Source organism: Erinaceus europaeus, chromosome 4 (genome assembly GCF_950295315.1).
Source record: "Erinaceus europaeus chromosome 4, mEriEur2.1, whole genome shotgun sequence".
In the NCBI taxonomy this organism is placed as follows: domain Eukaryota; kingdom Metazoa; phylum Chordata; class Mammalia; order Eulipotyphla; family Erinaceidae; genus Erinaceus; species Erinaceus europaeus.
This window is the reverse complement of record NC_080165.1, coordinates 63,789,760-63,804,489: the sequence shown is the minus strand read 5'-3', so window position 1 is coordinate 63,804,489 and position 14,730 is coordinate 63,789,760. Positions and strand designations below refer to the sequence as shown.

Genomic DNA, 14,730 nt, shown 5'->3' with positions numbered 1-14,730 from the left:
ATAGCCAGAGAAGACTGGAGGGAAAGAGCCACGTTTTTTTCTGGGGAGAGATTTTAACTTGTGTTTTCTTAGCCCTAGAATGCTTAACAAAACCAGGGAAGGAGTAGGAAACAAGTAGACTACAACTCCCCAAAGGCCATGCGGTCCAGCGCCTTTCCCGATTGGCTGCGTGTGCCCCGCCTCTAGCCCGCCCCTACCGCGATGACCCAGGGCAGTGAGTCCTGGGCTAAGTGCGGTCCCAAAGCAGGCTACCAGGTGGAGTCTTACCCTGGAGAGCAGGCTTCATGGCGGCGCGGCCAATGTCCCGGATGCTGGGGAGGGTACTGAGGTCCACCACCAGGAGCTGCAGCTCAGGGGCTCCAGTAACGCAGCCCCGCCCTGGGGAGCCCTCCCAGCCTGCCACAGAGGTGAGCCCCCTGACATCCACACCTTCCCCCGAGAGAGGGCAGACCAGGCAAAACTACCCCTGCACCATCTGCACGGGTTCCTTCTGGAGCTATCCCTCTGCACTTAGTTGGGGGTCGGGAAAGGTGTGCAGTGATGTTCTCCAGGTCGATTATCTAGTTTCACCTGAAAACCCAGCTGGAGGAATTTCTTGAGGTCTTGTTGTAAAACTCTCCTTGCCCATCCAGCCATGTGATCCTCCTTTCTGTTCTGAGTAACTTCCAGTGAAGGAGGACTGTGAGGGGGTGATAGTGGTTAGGAGTTCAGTGAGGTATTTTATTAGTGCCCTTCTCAGCCCTGCTTCATATTGAGCCTCTTAAAACATTTCCCTTCCTAACCACCACTCCTCCCCACCCCCGGCGCCCCCAGTGGAGGCTAGCTGTGTGTGTGACCAGGTGTTGTTGTGACACTTTGTTTCAGTGTGACATTGAATAAAAATGTCTCCTTAGTGCCACCAGTAGTTGTCACTTCAATAGTCACAGGGTTCTGTGACCTGTCCTTTGCTGAGTCTTATGCTTCATCTTCATTTCCTTTGGGGAAAGTTCAGCCTGATTCTAGAGCAGGTTAGGAATTCCTGTATTCCTTTAAGATTGGGTAGCAAATGCCCTCAGTTTTTGACAGCACTCTTCAGGCTGGCTCATGTCATAATAAGTTTTAATTTCTTCTTTTGTTTATATGGTCAGGGGATACTTTTGTTTGGTTCTGCTTTGTTTTTGTTTTGTTTTGATCAGAGCACTGCTCAACTCTGGCTTATAGTGTAGAGGTTGAACTTGGGACCTCAGAACCTCAGATGTGAAAGTCTATTGTGTAACCACTATGCAATCTCTCCAGCCCACAGGAAGGAATTTTGGGAGAAGCATTTTTTTCTTTGTTGAAGTTCCTTTTCTAGGCCCATCTGGTCATTCTTTTACAAGCTCCTAGAACAAGACTTTATGTTCTGAGATTCATCAGATACCTGTCCACTCCCACTCTGGCCTCTATTGCTCAGTAAGCAAGATTTCAGCCTTTTTTTTCCAAATATGATCCTCTCTGGAGTCCCCAGATAAGTAGTACCACTGCTGGGATGTTTTTCTAATATCCAGGAACTCTGAACTTTACTAAGGGGGAACATAAGGAAGTCAGGATTAAAGAGATTACTAAAAAATTTCGGGGGAAGGGGCTCAGGGTTCACCAGGTTAAGCACACATAGTGCAAAGCGCAAGGACCAGCATAAAGATTTGTTTTCGAGCCCTCATCTCCTCAACCGGCAGGGTGGTCACCTCACAAGCGGTGAAGCAGGTCTGCAGGTGCCTATCTTTCTCTCTCCTCTCTCCTCCCTCCTCTCTCAATTTCTCTATGTCCTGTCCAATAAAAAAAAAAAATAAATGATTGCCAGGAGCAGTGGATTAGTAGTACAGGCACCAAGCCCCAGCAATAGCCCTCAAGGCAAAAAAAAAAAAAGAAAGAAAAATTCTGGAAAAGGAATATTTTATCTTCTGCCCAAACAGCCACCCCCAATTTATTCTGTGGTGCTAGTGTGCAGCCAACTGTCCTAGTACAACTTTTTTTTTTTTTTTAAACCAGAGCACTGCTCAGCTCTGGCTTATAGTGGTAAAGGGGATTGAACCTGAGACTTTGGAGTCTCAGGCATCAGAGTCTCTTTGCATAATCACTATGCTATCTACCCCTGCCCAGAGCCCACTGTCTATGTGACTTCATGTATGTTTTTACTTAGCCCTTATAGTAAACCATGTAAGGTTAAAAAAAAAAAGTTTGTTCTTCAAAGTCACAATTGTAATACGTGTAGGCGGAGTGAGAAGGGGAGGGAGGGAACTGAAACTCAAACTCAGGTGGCTGTGCTCCTCCTTCCCTGTGGATAGAAGAGGGGAGACTACTCTTACTGTTTTCTTTCCACTGTGACAGAAAGTATAATAAGTAAGAATGTGGACCCTGGCTTATATTGCCCGGATTTGGATCCCAGTCCTCACTCTTCATTGTGTGAACTTCAAGTTCAGTGCCTCAGTTTTCCCATCTGTCAAATGAGGATAATAATATCTACTTCTTAGGGTGGCTACAGGGATTAAAGGAGTTAAAATGTGTTAATAGATAAGTCTGTCACCTATAAGTGCTGTGTTATCTGTGTGTTCATTGTAATTGTAACTATCTTTGCTGTCACTGATACATGGTTTGCCCCTCAGGGTAGTCAGTCTGTCAGCTGTTTGGTTGCAGGGCCCCCGCCACTCTACTTCACTAGGTTTATCCTCAGCAAATAAGTTACTTCCCCAGTGCTAGATACTTCCCTGCTTTGCCGGATATTGGGTATTTCCCCACAGTGTTTAAGAGTGCTGTGCAGTGGAATCAGTACTTAGGGGAGCCCCAGAGTTTCATCTTCACTTTGTCTTTGGTTCCACCTGAGTCTGTGACTCTGTGTCTTTAAAACCAGAGAGTTGGGGAATCTGTCCTTGCATGGCGTGTGTGTGTGTGTGTGTGTGTGTGTGTGTGTGTGTATGGGGGGGGGGTTTGCTGGAGGGGTCATATAGAATGTCTGCAAGGGACTCTCAGAGGTGAGATGGATCTGGAGCTCTGTTTTCTCAGCTCTTCACCTTAGCCTGCCTGTTGGCAGGGCAAGGGCATCTAGAAGTCCTGTGCCCCTTCCTTCCCTGCAGGGTGCCTTTCTCCATACTTCCCTCACCCCCACTCTCAGGGCCTCAGGAGATCTGGTTTGAATAGATGTGGGTATGAGAGACATGGGTCATGCTGGAGGGGAGCTGATTGTGAGAGCAGGGGAAAGAGGTTTTATGCTTTATCCCAGAACAGATTGAGCAGCTTCTATAGGAAAGGAAATGTTGGCAAGAGTATGAGTAAGTAGGGATGGTAGCTGTCTGCTGGCCTCATTGAGACAACCTGGATGGATAATAATCTTCTCATGGGGCTTTAATCCTGGTTAAAAGTACAACACCCCTTTTTCTTACTCTCCTGAAGGCTTTGTTGGAACAAGGGATTGGACTGAGTCCTAGGCCTGCTGCTTTGGGGGAGACCCAGGGGCAAGGGTGACTGCAAGGCAAAAGCATCTGCCTGTTGAGGAACCAGAAGAGCAAATAAGGTGGTCCGGGAGGTGGCGCAGTGGATAAAGCATTGGACTCTCAAGCATGAGGTCCTGAGTTCAGTCCCCGGCAGCACATGTACCAGAGTGATGTCTGGTTCTTTCTCTCTCTCTCTCAATAAATAAATAAAACATTTTTTTAAAAAGAGCAAATGAAGAAGAGGTCTTGCAGGAAGGAAGCAGGTATTCGAGGACTATAGAACCTGGTGTGGGGTAATGACACATGTAGGGAAAAGAGACCTTTGGGGGTTTACCTCAACTTTTAAGCTGCCCAGCTTTTCAGGATCTCTCAGTGGCACTTATGCCTGCCAGAGACCAGAGATCTATGGGCTTTATATTTAGTGTGGGCACGAGGGAGGCAGAGGGCATGAAAATTGGATTTGATACTAGACACTTTGCTAGGTCCTTCAGATAGCGGTCAAGTTGGAGTCATTAATATACTCCTTTTATTTTCCCTTGAATAATCCCTCTGTCTACTCTGTCTATATTCTAGAGCACTTTGGGGGTTGACCTTTATTATTCAAATTAAGCACCTAAAACTTAACGGTTGGGGAAAGGCAGAATGAAGGAAGTGTCCCTCCCTTACCTAACTCCTTTGTGCCACCCTTCTTTACCACATTCCACCAGTTTTCACTAGGTAATTAGACAAGATAGCTAGCTGCCTATTACCAGCTGTCTATCTCTAGTTCCCATGCTTCAGGGGGAGCTCAGGTTCTGCTTAAACATCTTGGGGTGATGCGAAACCTAAGGGGAATGCAAAGAGCCTTCCATGCCTGACACTTCGAAGGTCCAGGGTTCAATCCCCAGCACCATAAGCCAGAACTGAGCAGGGCTCTGGGGGAAAAAAGAAAAAAAGGAGGCGGGGAGAGGTGCTCAGTAGGAAGCAGGAAGGTCAGACTGAGAAACTAACCACAGCACATACTTGGTACTCTTCCATGAGTGCTTGTTTAATGGGTGACTGTGTGCACAAGTAAGAAGAAGTATAGTAAGCAAATGCCAGTGAACTTATTGGGTTTAAGAAAAAGGGGGGGGGACGGAAAAATGAAAGTATTGCTGTGGGGCCAGTAAGACAGCTCACCTGAATGATGCACCTACTTTGTCATGCACATGATCTAAACCCAGGTTTCAGTCTGGCTTCCACTGAAGCTTTGATGCTGTGGTCTCTCCCTCTCCCTCTCCCTCTCCCTCTCCCTCTCCCTCTCCCTCTCCCTCTCCCTCTCCCTCTCCCTCTCCCTCTCCCTCTCCCTCTCCCTCTCCCTCTCCCTCTCCCTCTCCCTCTCCCTCTCCCTCTCCCTCTCCCTCTCCCTCTCCCTCTCCCTCTCCCTCTCCCCTCCTCTCCCTCTCCTCTCCCTCTCCCTCTCCCTCTCCCTCTCCCTCTCCCTCTCCCTCTCCCTCTCCCTCTCCCTCTCCCTCTCCCTCTCCCTCTGAAAAAGTAGACTCACAGTAGTGAAACTCTGGTGATGACAAACTAACTAACAAAATAAATATAAATGAAAGAAAAGAAAGGAAGGAATAAAGTAGAACTGTTCAGTGTTGGGAGAGAAATGAAGCAGGGGTGAGGCTTGTTAGTATCCAAGTGATGGGATTTTCATGACACTAAGGATGACACAGAGAGACTGTGTGTTTAGGAGGGTGGGCCAGGCTTAGGCAATACAAAGTCTGAATGAATCTTGGTAAACTCTCACCACATTTCCAAAGTGAAAGTTTATCCACCCCTCCCAAGGCCTGAATACAGTGCCTAATTCCCTTCTTGACTGCCCCATTGCTGCTTACTCTCCAGTTTCTGCTGAGTCATCCTCCTTAGATTTATTTTGGCTCCTTCCTCACCCAGCCACCTGTCACAGTGTGTTAAGATGGGGGGTGGGGGTGGGTTATGCATCCTGGCCAGTGAAGCACTGGGGTGGCCAGAGGTGAGTCACATGTTTACTGGATTGCAAACAGTTGTTGTTGGAGGGTACAGGTTCATATCGCAAATCTGTATATCCCAGGGAATGTCCTCTCCTGGACTGTGGTGATCTATGGAACTCTTAACTCTGGAGCAGTGCCTGGCTGCTCTGTGCACCTGAAAGCTGCTGGTGCAAAGGTAGTGGGGGATATAGGGACTCCAGTTCTGAGAAGTGACAGCTATTTACCAGGATGCACAGGGACATGGGAAATGGGGAGGTATCCTGAGGTTGGTTATATGTGAATCCAGCAAAATTATGAAAGTACCACCACACACATCTCCCTTTAATTTTATGAGCCACTCACTGACTGTTGACCCTGGCTGTGCATTAAAATCACCTGGAGAGATTTAAAACACTAGGGCCCTGATTGCCGAGTTCAGTTAGGCTTCAGTGAAGTTTTTGCCTTCAACTTCCCAGATGGTTCTCAGATGGGCCCAACACTGAGAAGGTCACTGAATGTAATATTTCTTCCTCCTGGATGACAGCCTCCTGGGACCTCTGGGGGGGGACCTGAGATCTTCTGGTCACAAGATTCTTAGGTTACAAGATTATGATAATCCTGATTGTTTTCCTAGCAGTTTTCTGTATCCAACCCCAATCTCTTATCCAGTTTGTCTTAAGGCAAGACTAGGAATTTAAAAGGGTCTGAGTTAAGAAACTTTCACACTGCATCAAGTCAGACTTAGAAACCAGGGATACTTATCCTCAACCAAAAGTCCTTCTGTCATGGATTTCTGGATAGTTGTGAATTTTTTTTTGTCTTAAGATTCTAGAGAAGTGATTTCTCCCCACTTAACGTGCCTACCAGGCTACCTCTGGACCCCTTTTGTGAAGTTAGAGGAGGGAACCTAGGACTTGGATTCAGAAGACCTGGGTTAGAATCTTGGTTCTGCCAAGTGTTCTTGGACCTCATCCACACCTTATTTATCATAATCCTTTACTGGGTAGGTATGGGAATTAAACAGAAAAGTTCTTGGAAACTTTAAGATGCTTTGTACATCTTAACCTCTGTGGAACAATTATCTCATCAACATCTGTCATGGCTCAGGGTTGTATTTACAAAGGGGAGTGAGTGATCAAACCAGATCAGACTTGAGAAAGGGCGAGGTCGGCTATTCCCTTCTCTCCCTGGGACAAGTTTGGGCCTTGCAGGAACCTCCCTACCCCTTGGCCTCAGACTATGGGTGCATAATCTCTCCTTCTGGCAATGAGTGAGTAAAGCGATGAGGGGGGAAAGTCATCTCTTACTATCACCTCTAAATCGTTCTTCCAGTGATGGGACTTGGTGACCTCATGCCTCTTGAAGGCTTCCCACGAGAGCTGTCCCTTGTCTTAAAGGCATTCTGCATGAAGAGAGTATCTCTCCAGTAGGGTGGAGCTCCCAGGGTCTTCTGTTGGGTCCTTCCAGGCAGTGGGGAAGCCTTAGTGAACCCAGCCTATATAAGGGTAGTTTAAAAAGAGGCAACAGGGCTGCAGTTCACAGATGATCATGAGCAAGGACCCAGGTACAAGCTCCCCTCTCTCATCCCTAGTGGAGGAATATTCTTCACAAGTGGTGAAGCACTGCTGTAGGTCTCTTTCTCTCCCTCTCTACCTGACCCTTTCTCAATTTCTCTCTATTAAAAGAAGGCAACTTGTGTGTCCCCTTCCTCCCCCTACCCCCTATACCCCCACCTCCTATAGTTAATGATTTTGCTTTGAGAGCTCATTCTTTCTTCCCCAGTAAAGGTAAAGAATGGGAGTCTGGGTTTAAACATGGCTCACTGTGTCATAGACAGCCAGAAGCAGTGACCTGGGCCATTATCCCTCTCATTCACCACCCCCTCCCTCTTCTCTGTGGTCCTGCTTTCCAGCTGATGATATGTCAGTTGCTGAGTGGCACAGAGCTTCTCTCCCAGGAACCCTGTCCAAGGATATCAGAGCTGCTTATTTGTTTCTGGTGGATGGACTTCCTTTGAGGAAGGGAGTGGGGGGTAAGTGGGGTTTCCTGCTCATCCCTCTATGACTGCCTGGCTGAGAACCTGCACCCAAGGCCGGCCTCTGGGCCCTCTGGAACAAGTGTTTCTCTTCATGTTTTTTTCTCAGTGTGTAAATGAGAAGGTGAATCTCAGCTCCCCCAGGACTGAGGAGCTCACATAGAAAGGTTAGAAGTGTTGTACAGGGGCTGGGGAGATAACGGAATGGTTACATAAAAGAGTTCCATGCCTGAGGCACTGCAGTTGCAAGTTCAGTCCCCATCACCACCATAAGCCAGTGCTGAGCAATCTTCTGGTCTCTTTCTCTTTGTATCTCCTCTCATTAAAATTAATAAATATAATTGAGAAAAAATGCTATACAGATGTGGCCCGCAAGAGAGGGGTCCCAGGGGGATAGGGACTTTCCCTCAGCTTAAGAGCAGGGCCCCACACCCACCACCCTCCCTATCACTGCAGGAGCTATCCAGGAGGAGGCAGTTCCTGAAGGAGCACAAGGCCCCTTTCTCTGACTTTCTTACCGACAACTTCGGCCGGCAGCACAGCTACCTGCGGATCTCCCTCACCGAGAAATGCAACCTCAGATGTGAGTCACTATCCTGGGCCCTGGGCCCATTGTCTGGGCTTCTGTCCCACTACTGAAGTGGAGTCTGAAATCTCCTCAAGTCCAGGAATCCTTAGTCCTCCCCATTCCTCTAACTTCTCCACCCACACTTCTTCTGTGTGCCTACTGGGCGGGGTGCAGGGGTGAGATACTGGGGTCAAGGTTCTAAGGAAAGAGTTCTTGTTGGGTTTAGCATGAAGATTTGGAACCAAGCTCATCTGCTCTTACTCTTCACCACTTTTTCTTGCCACTCCTCTTAGTTCATAGCCAGGGAGGCAGAGAGGTTCTGGACATGGTAAACCTGTTCTGGACATGGTAGTGCCTGTGGCCCTCTGCCAGCTGGAGAGACAGCCCAGTTCCAGGGCAGAAGGTGTCCAGGGACAGGCTGACAGAGAGTTCTCATTTCACAACCCCAAGCTTTGAGTGTGGATTCTGCTACTGGTGGGCCTTCCACAGTTTATTTGTCCTTCTGACCTTCATTTCTTCTCTTCCTTCCTTTCACTGCCATTTTCTTATTTTTTTCTTTTTTAAAAAATTTTATTTATTGATTCATGAGAAATGACAGGAGAGAGAGAAAGAACCAGACATCACTCTGGTACATGTGCTGCTGGGGATTGAACTCAGGACCTCATGCTTGAGAGTTCAGTGCCTTAGCCACTGTGCCACCTCCTGGACCACACATCACTGCCATTTTCTATAAAGAAATATATCAACTTGGGGGCTGGACAGTAGCACACCAGGTTAAGTACACATAGTGGAAAGTGCAAGGACTGGTGCAAGGATCCCTGTTTGAGCCTCTGGCTCCCCACCTGCAGGGGATCACTTCACAAGCGGTGAAGCAGGTCTGCAGCAGGTGTTTTTCTCTCCCCTCTCTCCCTTCCTTTCCCCTCTCCATTTCTCACTATAAAAAGAAAAAGAAACTATATCTACTCCAGGATAGTAAAATAGCGCATTTGGATTTGGATAGTGTGCTGCTTTGCCATGTGAGTAAGACAAGTTTGAACCCAACCCTCATTGCTTTGAAGGAAGCTTCTGTGCTGTGGTCTCTTTCCCTCTCTCATTTTTATTTTTATTTTTATTTTTATTGCCATCAGAATTGTCATTGGGGCTCATGCCTGTACAATGAATCCACTGTTTCTGGCAGCTGTTATTATTTTTTTTCTTTTCTCGTGCTCTTTTATTGTTTGATAGAGGCAGAGGGAAATTAAGAGCAAAAGGGGAGGTAGAGAGAAAAAGAGAAGCACCTGCAGTACTGCTCATGATGCTTCCTTCCCTGCAGGTGGCGACCGGAAGCTTGGACCTGGGTTCTTACCTATGGCAATATGTGCACTCTGCTAGGTGGATCACCACTGCCTCCTCTTTAACTCTTTATCTATCTGCCTTTTTGTCTCTTACTCTATCTGAAAAAAAAAAAAATCATGTGGAGCAGTGAAGTCCCTGTAGTGACAAAAGCAATATACACATACACACACAAGAAAAAGTTTCTATTTCCTGGTTCAGTAAATAAATGTGTACTTAATGAATACAAATTTTGAAAACATATGTTTAATACATGTTCAACTATGTAATATTTACTATATGCAGAACTGGCATTCTGCTTGTCTTACCTGTTCTGTTTTAAAAAGACCCAATTATGAATCCTCCACTAATTTGACTAAATGATCCTTTAATAGAACTTGGCCTGACCCTTGATAAAAACTATACCACAGGGACTAGTAATAAGAGATGATAGTCCTTCACCCACCAGGACACACTTTGTTACCCTACTCTTCCACTTTCTCCTGAGAATACAGTACCTGTGAGGTGGGACTGACTAGAATCTGAAATAGATAGGCTGGCTATGAGAACTCTTGTCCCTAGAGAAGGAAACAATTTTTGCCAGGCCAGAGCATACTTCCTAACCTCTTTTACCTCATCACACAGACAGCAGTATTTCTTTGTCCAAAGACAGATGAAATAAAGGAGGGTGAATGAAGTTAGAAGGAATGGGTCAGAACTCTGAAAGGCCCAGCTCAGCCACCACTTGTTCTGAGGGAATCTGTTAGGTTGTCAGAAAAGTCATAATGTATTTTTACATAGAAAAATAGAGTAAAACATGTCATGACTTTTCCAACAACCTAGTATATCTTAGTATCCCCCCCAACCCTAGACAGACACTGCGCTTAAGCTTCCTTTGTTGCCTCTGACCTCTGCCTTCAGCCCTTCCCTCTCTTCTTCAGGCCTGTGGAGGGTGGGAGGGTATTAACTAATAGCTGTGAAAGGTGAGGCCCAGAGAGACTACAGCTTATGGGGTTGTGTCACCTCAGGTTGGGAGGTCTTTCTTTACTGTCCCAGGAGTTCAGAGGGAACCATTTTATTTTATTTTTAAATATTCATTTGTTTATTTATGCCCTTTTGTTGCCCTTGTTGTTTTATTGTTATAGTTATTATTGATATTATTGTTGGATAGGACAGAGAGAAATGGAGAGAGATGGGGAAGATAAAGATAGACATCTGAATATGTGCTTCACCGCTTGTGTAGAGACTCTGCTTCAGGTGGGGAGCCGGGGGCTCAAACCGGGATCCTTATGCTGGTCCTTGCGCTTTGTGCCACCTGCACTTAACCTACTGCGCTACCGCCTGACTCCCGGGAACCATTTTATTTTTAAGTCTTCTGGGCTTCACTGCTCCAGGCTGTCTTTTCCAGATAGAGAAAGAGAATACAGAGATAGAGGGAGAGAGGGAGATATCCCACAGCACCAAACCTTTGTCCATTGTGGTGAGGGCCAGACTCAGGTCTCACACATGGACGTGCAGGTGAGATATTCTGCTGACTCTGGGGGAAACATTTTGAACTAACGAGGAAGTTGGGGGACTGGTATATCCAGGCATATTCTTGGTGCCCTCACTCCCTTCCCCCAATTCATCTCCCTCCCCCTCAGGTCAATACTGCATGCCTGAAGAGGGTGTGCTGTTGACCCCCAAAGGGGACCTGCTGACCACAGAGGAGATCCTGACTCTTGCACGGCTGTTTGTGAAAGAAGGTGTGGACAAGATCCGGCTCACAGGTGGAGAGCCACTCATCCGGCCAGATGTGGTAGATATCGTGGGTGAGTTTGACCTCTTCTGTCCCTACTTTTCCCATCTTCTACCTCCTTCAGCAGAACTCCAATAGCAATAGTCTGGTGAGCAGCTGATACTTATATACAGCATTATGCTCACTTGATCTTACCAGTTAGGCACCATCACTATCTCCATTTTGATAGAAATGAGGCCCAGAGGAGTCCAGTAGCTCACCCAGTGCCTCAAAGTCACTGTCAAATCCCAGTTGGCCATTTGCTGACACATAAAGACCAAAGTTCTCATCAGAGCTTGGGCACGCCTGTGATCTGGCTCCTGTTAACCTCGACCTCCCCCCCTCTCCCTCTGCCTCACTCCCCACACACTGCAGGAGTCCTGTGCTCATTGCTGACCTCACTCAGGCCTCTGCTCACACGTTGCCCCTTGGAGAAACCTCCTTGACTGCTTTATTTATCTAAAGTACAGGCCCACATGCATACCCCAGCTACTTTTTTCCCCAAAGGTTGGCAAGACCACCTGACCTATAACCTATCAGCTGAATTGGGGCTACCCTGTGCTTGTGTGATTTGCAGAGGAAGAATGGTTTTCAGATTTCTAATGGGTGGTAAAAAATATCATAGGGATCCCATTTTGTGACATGTGAAAACTATGTAAAATTCTGACTTGGCTGTTCATGGGTGCAGTTTTATTAGTACACAGCCACATCCAATTATTTTGCATATTTCCCAAGATTACTCTTATGCAGTAGGATTTTTTTAATTAAAATAATATTTTCCTGGGAGTTGGGCAGTAGCACAGTGGGTTAAGTGTACATGGTGTGACGCGCAAGGATTGGCATAAGGATCCTGGTTCGAGCCCCCGGCTCCCTACTTGCAGGGGAGTCACTTCCCACGTGGTGAAGCAGGTTTGCAGGTATCTATCTTTCTCTCTCCCTCTCTTGCTTCCCCTCCTCTCTCCATTTCTCTCTGTCCTATCTAACAATGATGACAGCAATAACAACAACAACTTAAAAAAAAAAACAAGGCAACAAAAGGGAAAATAAATAAATTAAATTTTTTTTTTAAATAATAATCTTTTCCCACCAAACTTATCCCTGGGGCTCTGTGCCTGCATGAGAAATCTACCACTGCAGGTGATTATTTTTTTCCCTTCTTTTGTTCTTTTCTTTTTGAGAGAGACAAAAGAGAGAGAGAGAAAGATGTAAAAGGGAGATAAAGTAAGAGACACCTGCAGCACGACTTCCTTGTGAAGCTCTCTCCCTGTAGGTGGGAGAACCAAGGCTTGAACCCAGATCCTCACACTGGAATGGTTATGCTGTACTGAGTGTGCCACCACCCAGCCCCAGAATCAGGCAGTATTAACAAAGGCCTAGGAATGTATCTCACCTGTAGCTGGTGCTCACTAATACTTGCGAAATGAATGGAAAGTGGTCCAAGGCCATCTCTGAAGATAGCTGTACCCCTGTGTATTTTGACTATACCTCTGATTAGCAATATCCTTTGGGTGACATTTCATATCTACTCTCGACCTCTGGACAAATCCTCTAGGAGTGACCTGAGAAGCAAATGCCCAGCGCATGGCTAGTGCTCTGCAAAGCTTCTCTCATGTGATGTATCTAAGCACGGGTCCAGGCAAAGTGGCCTTTGCTTGTGCAGTTATGTGCAATTAATGATTAAACTAGAGGAAGAGAGTTCTGTGCTTTTGACTGCTGAGCCACGCCCCCACCCCCACCCCCACGTCCACTCACATATACCTTCATACTAACCCCCCCCCTATATTCCTTACACTCTGTGTGGGGCCTCCCTAGCTCTCTGCCTTACTGGCTGGATTGGGAAGCACTCTCTGGACTGCCTTTTTGTGTCTATTTCTTTTCTGTGGTCACAGCAGTGAATGAGCCACAGGCCCTGCTATGAAACAAAGCCCATTGGAGATGCCCAGCACCAGCCAGAAGGGGACCACTGTGGAATCTCCTGATAATTCTCTCTTCTCTCCATTCCCTAATGATCACTTGACCTGGAATTCTGCCATCATTCCTCTGCTGGACAAGTGACTAAGGCAGTGACTAAGGCACTTTCTTAGAGTGGAAAGGCAGGCTGGCTTCCAGGAATGGACTGGACCCACTGAAGCCAACAGACTGCCAAGCCCAACCTCCTCATTCAGGCTACTTGGTGCACCCTCTGGCATGGCTTCTACCTTAAGTTTCTGTGCTCTGTTTCAGGGCCTCTGGGAGAGCAAAGGGGTAGTAGATTCCCTGCTGGCTAGGGAGGCACAGATCAGGGGCAGCAGGACACAAAGGTCTCTCTGTGCAACTGTTGACTTGCATAATGGAAAGAATGGGAACCAGGAAAATTAACAGCCTTGTCCCTCACTTCCTGGCTCTGTGAATCTATGCAGCTTCCTTTTCTGCACTGGGCCTTAATTTCCTTGTATGTGCATTGGCCAACTCAAAGATTTTCCTGTTGGACTGGCCCATAGGTAGAGATCCTGGCTGATGGCATGGGTTGGGCAGGAGCTGATCAATGCAAAGGTACAAGTGACCTACTTCTGAGGATTTACCTCTTGAAAGACTATACCCTTCCCTCCCTCCCAGTGCTCTGTATAGAGCAGCAGCTGGAGTGTTTTGACTTCCTGTTGCTGTTCTTGTTGATACTGACATCATCCTAAGAGATACTTCTTGAGAGCAAAACCAGAAGGGCAGAGCAGCTGAAGACTGGGTGGAGGGTGGGGGTGTTATTCAGGGTAGGGAGAGAGGCTAAGTCAGAGCTGGGATATTCATCAAACCCATCTCCCCAAACGTGGGTCAAAGTGATAGGATTGCAGGTTTTACAGAGGTTGATGTGCAGTTCACTTTGGTTCAGTACTTGAAGCTCTGTCCTTGGGCCTGGTACTTTAGAGTTTCCCGGGGAACTCAACTCTCTGACTGTCACTGTCTATAGTCATCTATGGTCACCTCTAACCATCCCTAGATTCTCTAGCCCTTCTTTTTCCCACTTGTGTGTGAACACATTTCCCCTGCCACTTCCTTTCAGCTGAGATGAGTGTAACACAACCCTGTCCACTAGAACTTTCTCAGATGATGGAAATGTCCATCAGTGTTGTTGTGTATCATACAGCCAGTTTGTGTCTGGCTTGGATGACCTAGGGTCTAAATTTGTAAGTTTATGTTATTTAATTTACATAGCAGCACACATGTAGCTACTAGTTGTCATGTTGGAAAGCAACAGTGTAAGATTTTCTAAAAAGAAAAGAAAAAAAATCTAAACATACAAGTGCAGTGACAGTGTTGAAAGAGTTTTTAGAATGCCTATTTTGGATCTCACTTCAAGAATGACTTGTTGCTGTCAGATGAGCTTTGATTAAATCATCCTCTTTGGTCCATGGAATAATCTTATCATTATTCCATGTATGGCCTTCTTTTGTTTATATTGAGTTACTTCTGTTCTAATACTGTAATAAATTCCTACATTAACCTAATAACCCCACCAATTTTATTTTTTTGGATGACTGAGAACACCTGCAGTAGTTTTTAGTTAGCTATATTTACGTCCTTCTGTACATTTATGTGTCACTTAAGAAATGGGGAGATTCTCTGAAAAAAATGCATCATGAAGTGATTTTTGT

The 14,730-nt window shown here is 46.4% G+C and overlaps 1 protein-coding gene across 4 annotated transcripts in view; it reads left to right on the top strand.

The window, feature by feature from the left end:
• The first annotated feature begins 202 nt into the window (after positions 1–202).
• The window catches only part of MOCS1 (molybdenum cofactor synthesis 1), a 33,504-nt gene continuing 18,976 nt past the window's right edge, over positions 203–14,730 (top strand). For 3 of the 4 annotated variants that reach the window (XM_016185880.2, XM_016185879.2, XM_007517799.3), the window contains exons 1-3: positions 203–407; positions 7,905–8,031; positions 10,971–11,138. In XM_016185880.2, the coding sequence (XP_016041366.1) occupies positions 285–407; positions 7,905–8,031; positions 10,971–11,138 (418 nt within the window). In that variant the 5' untranslated portion in view covers positions 203–284. The remainder of the gene's footprint in view (positions 408–7,904; positions 8,032–10,970; positions 11,139–14,730) is intronic. The other variant, XM_060189748.1, reaches the window with a different exon arrangement.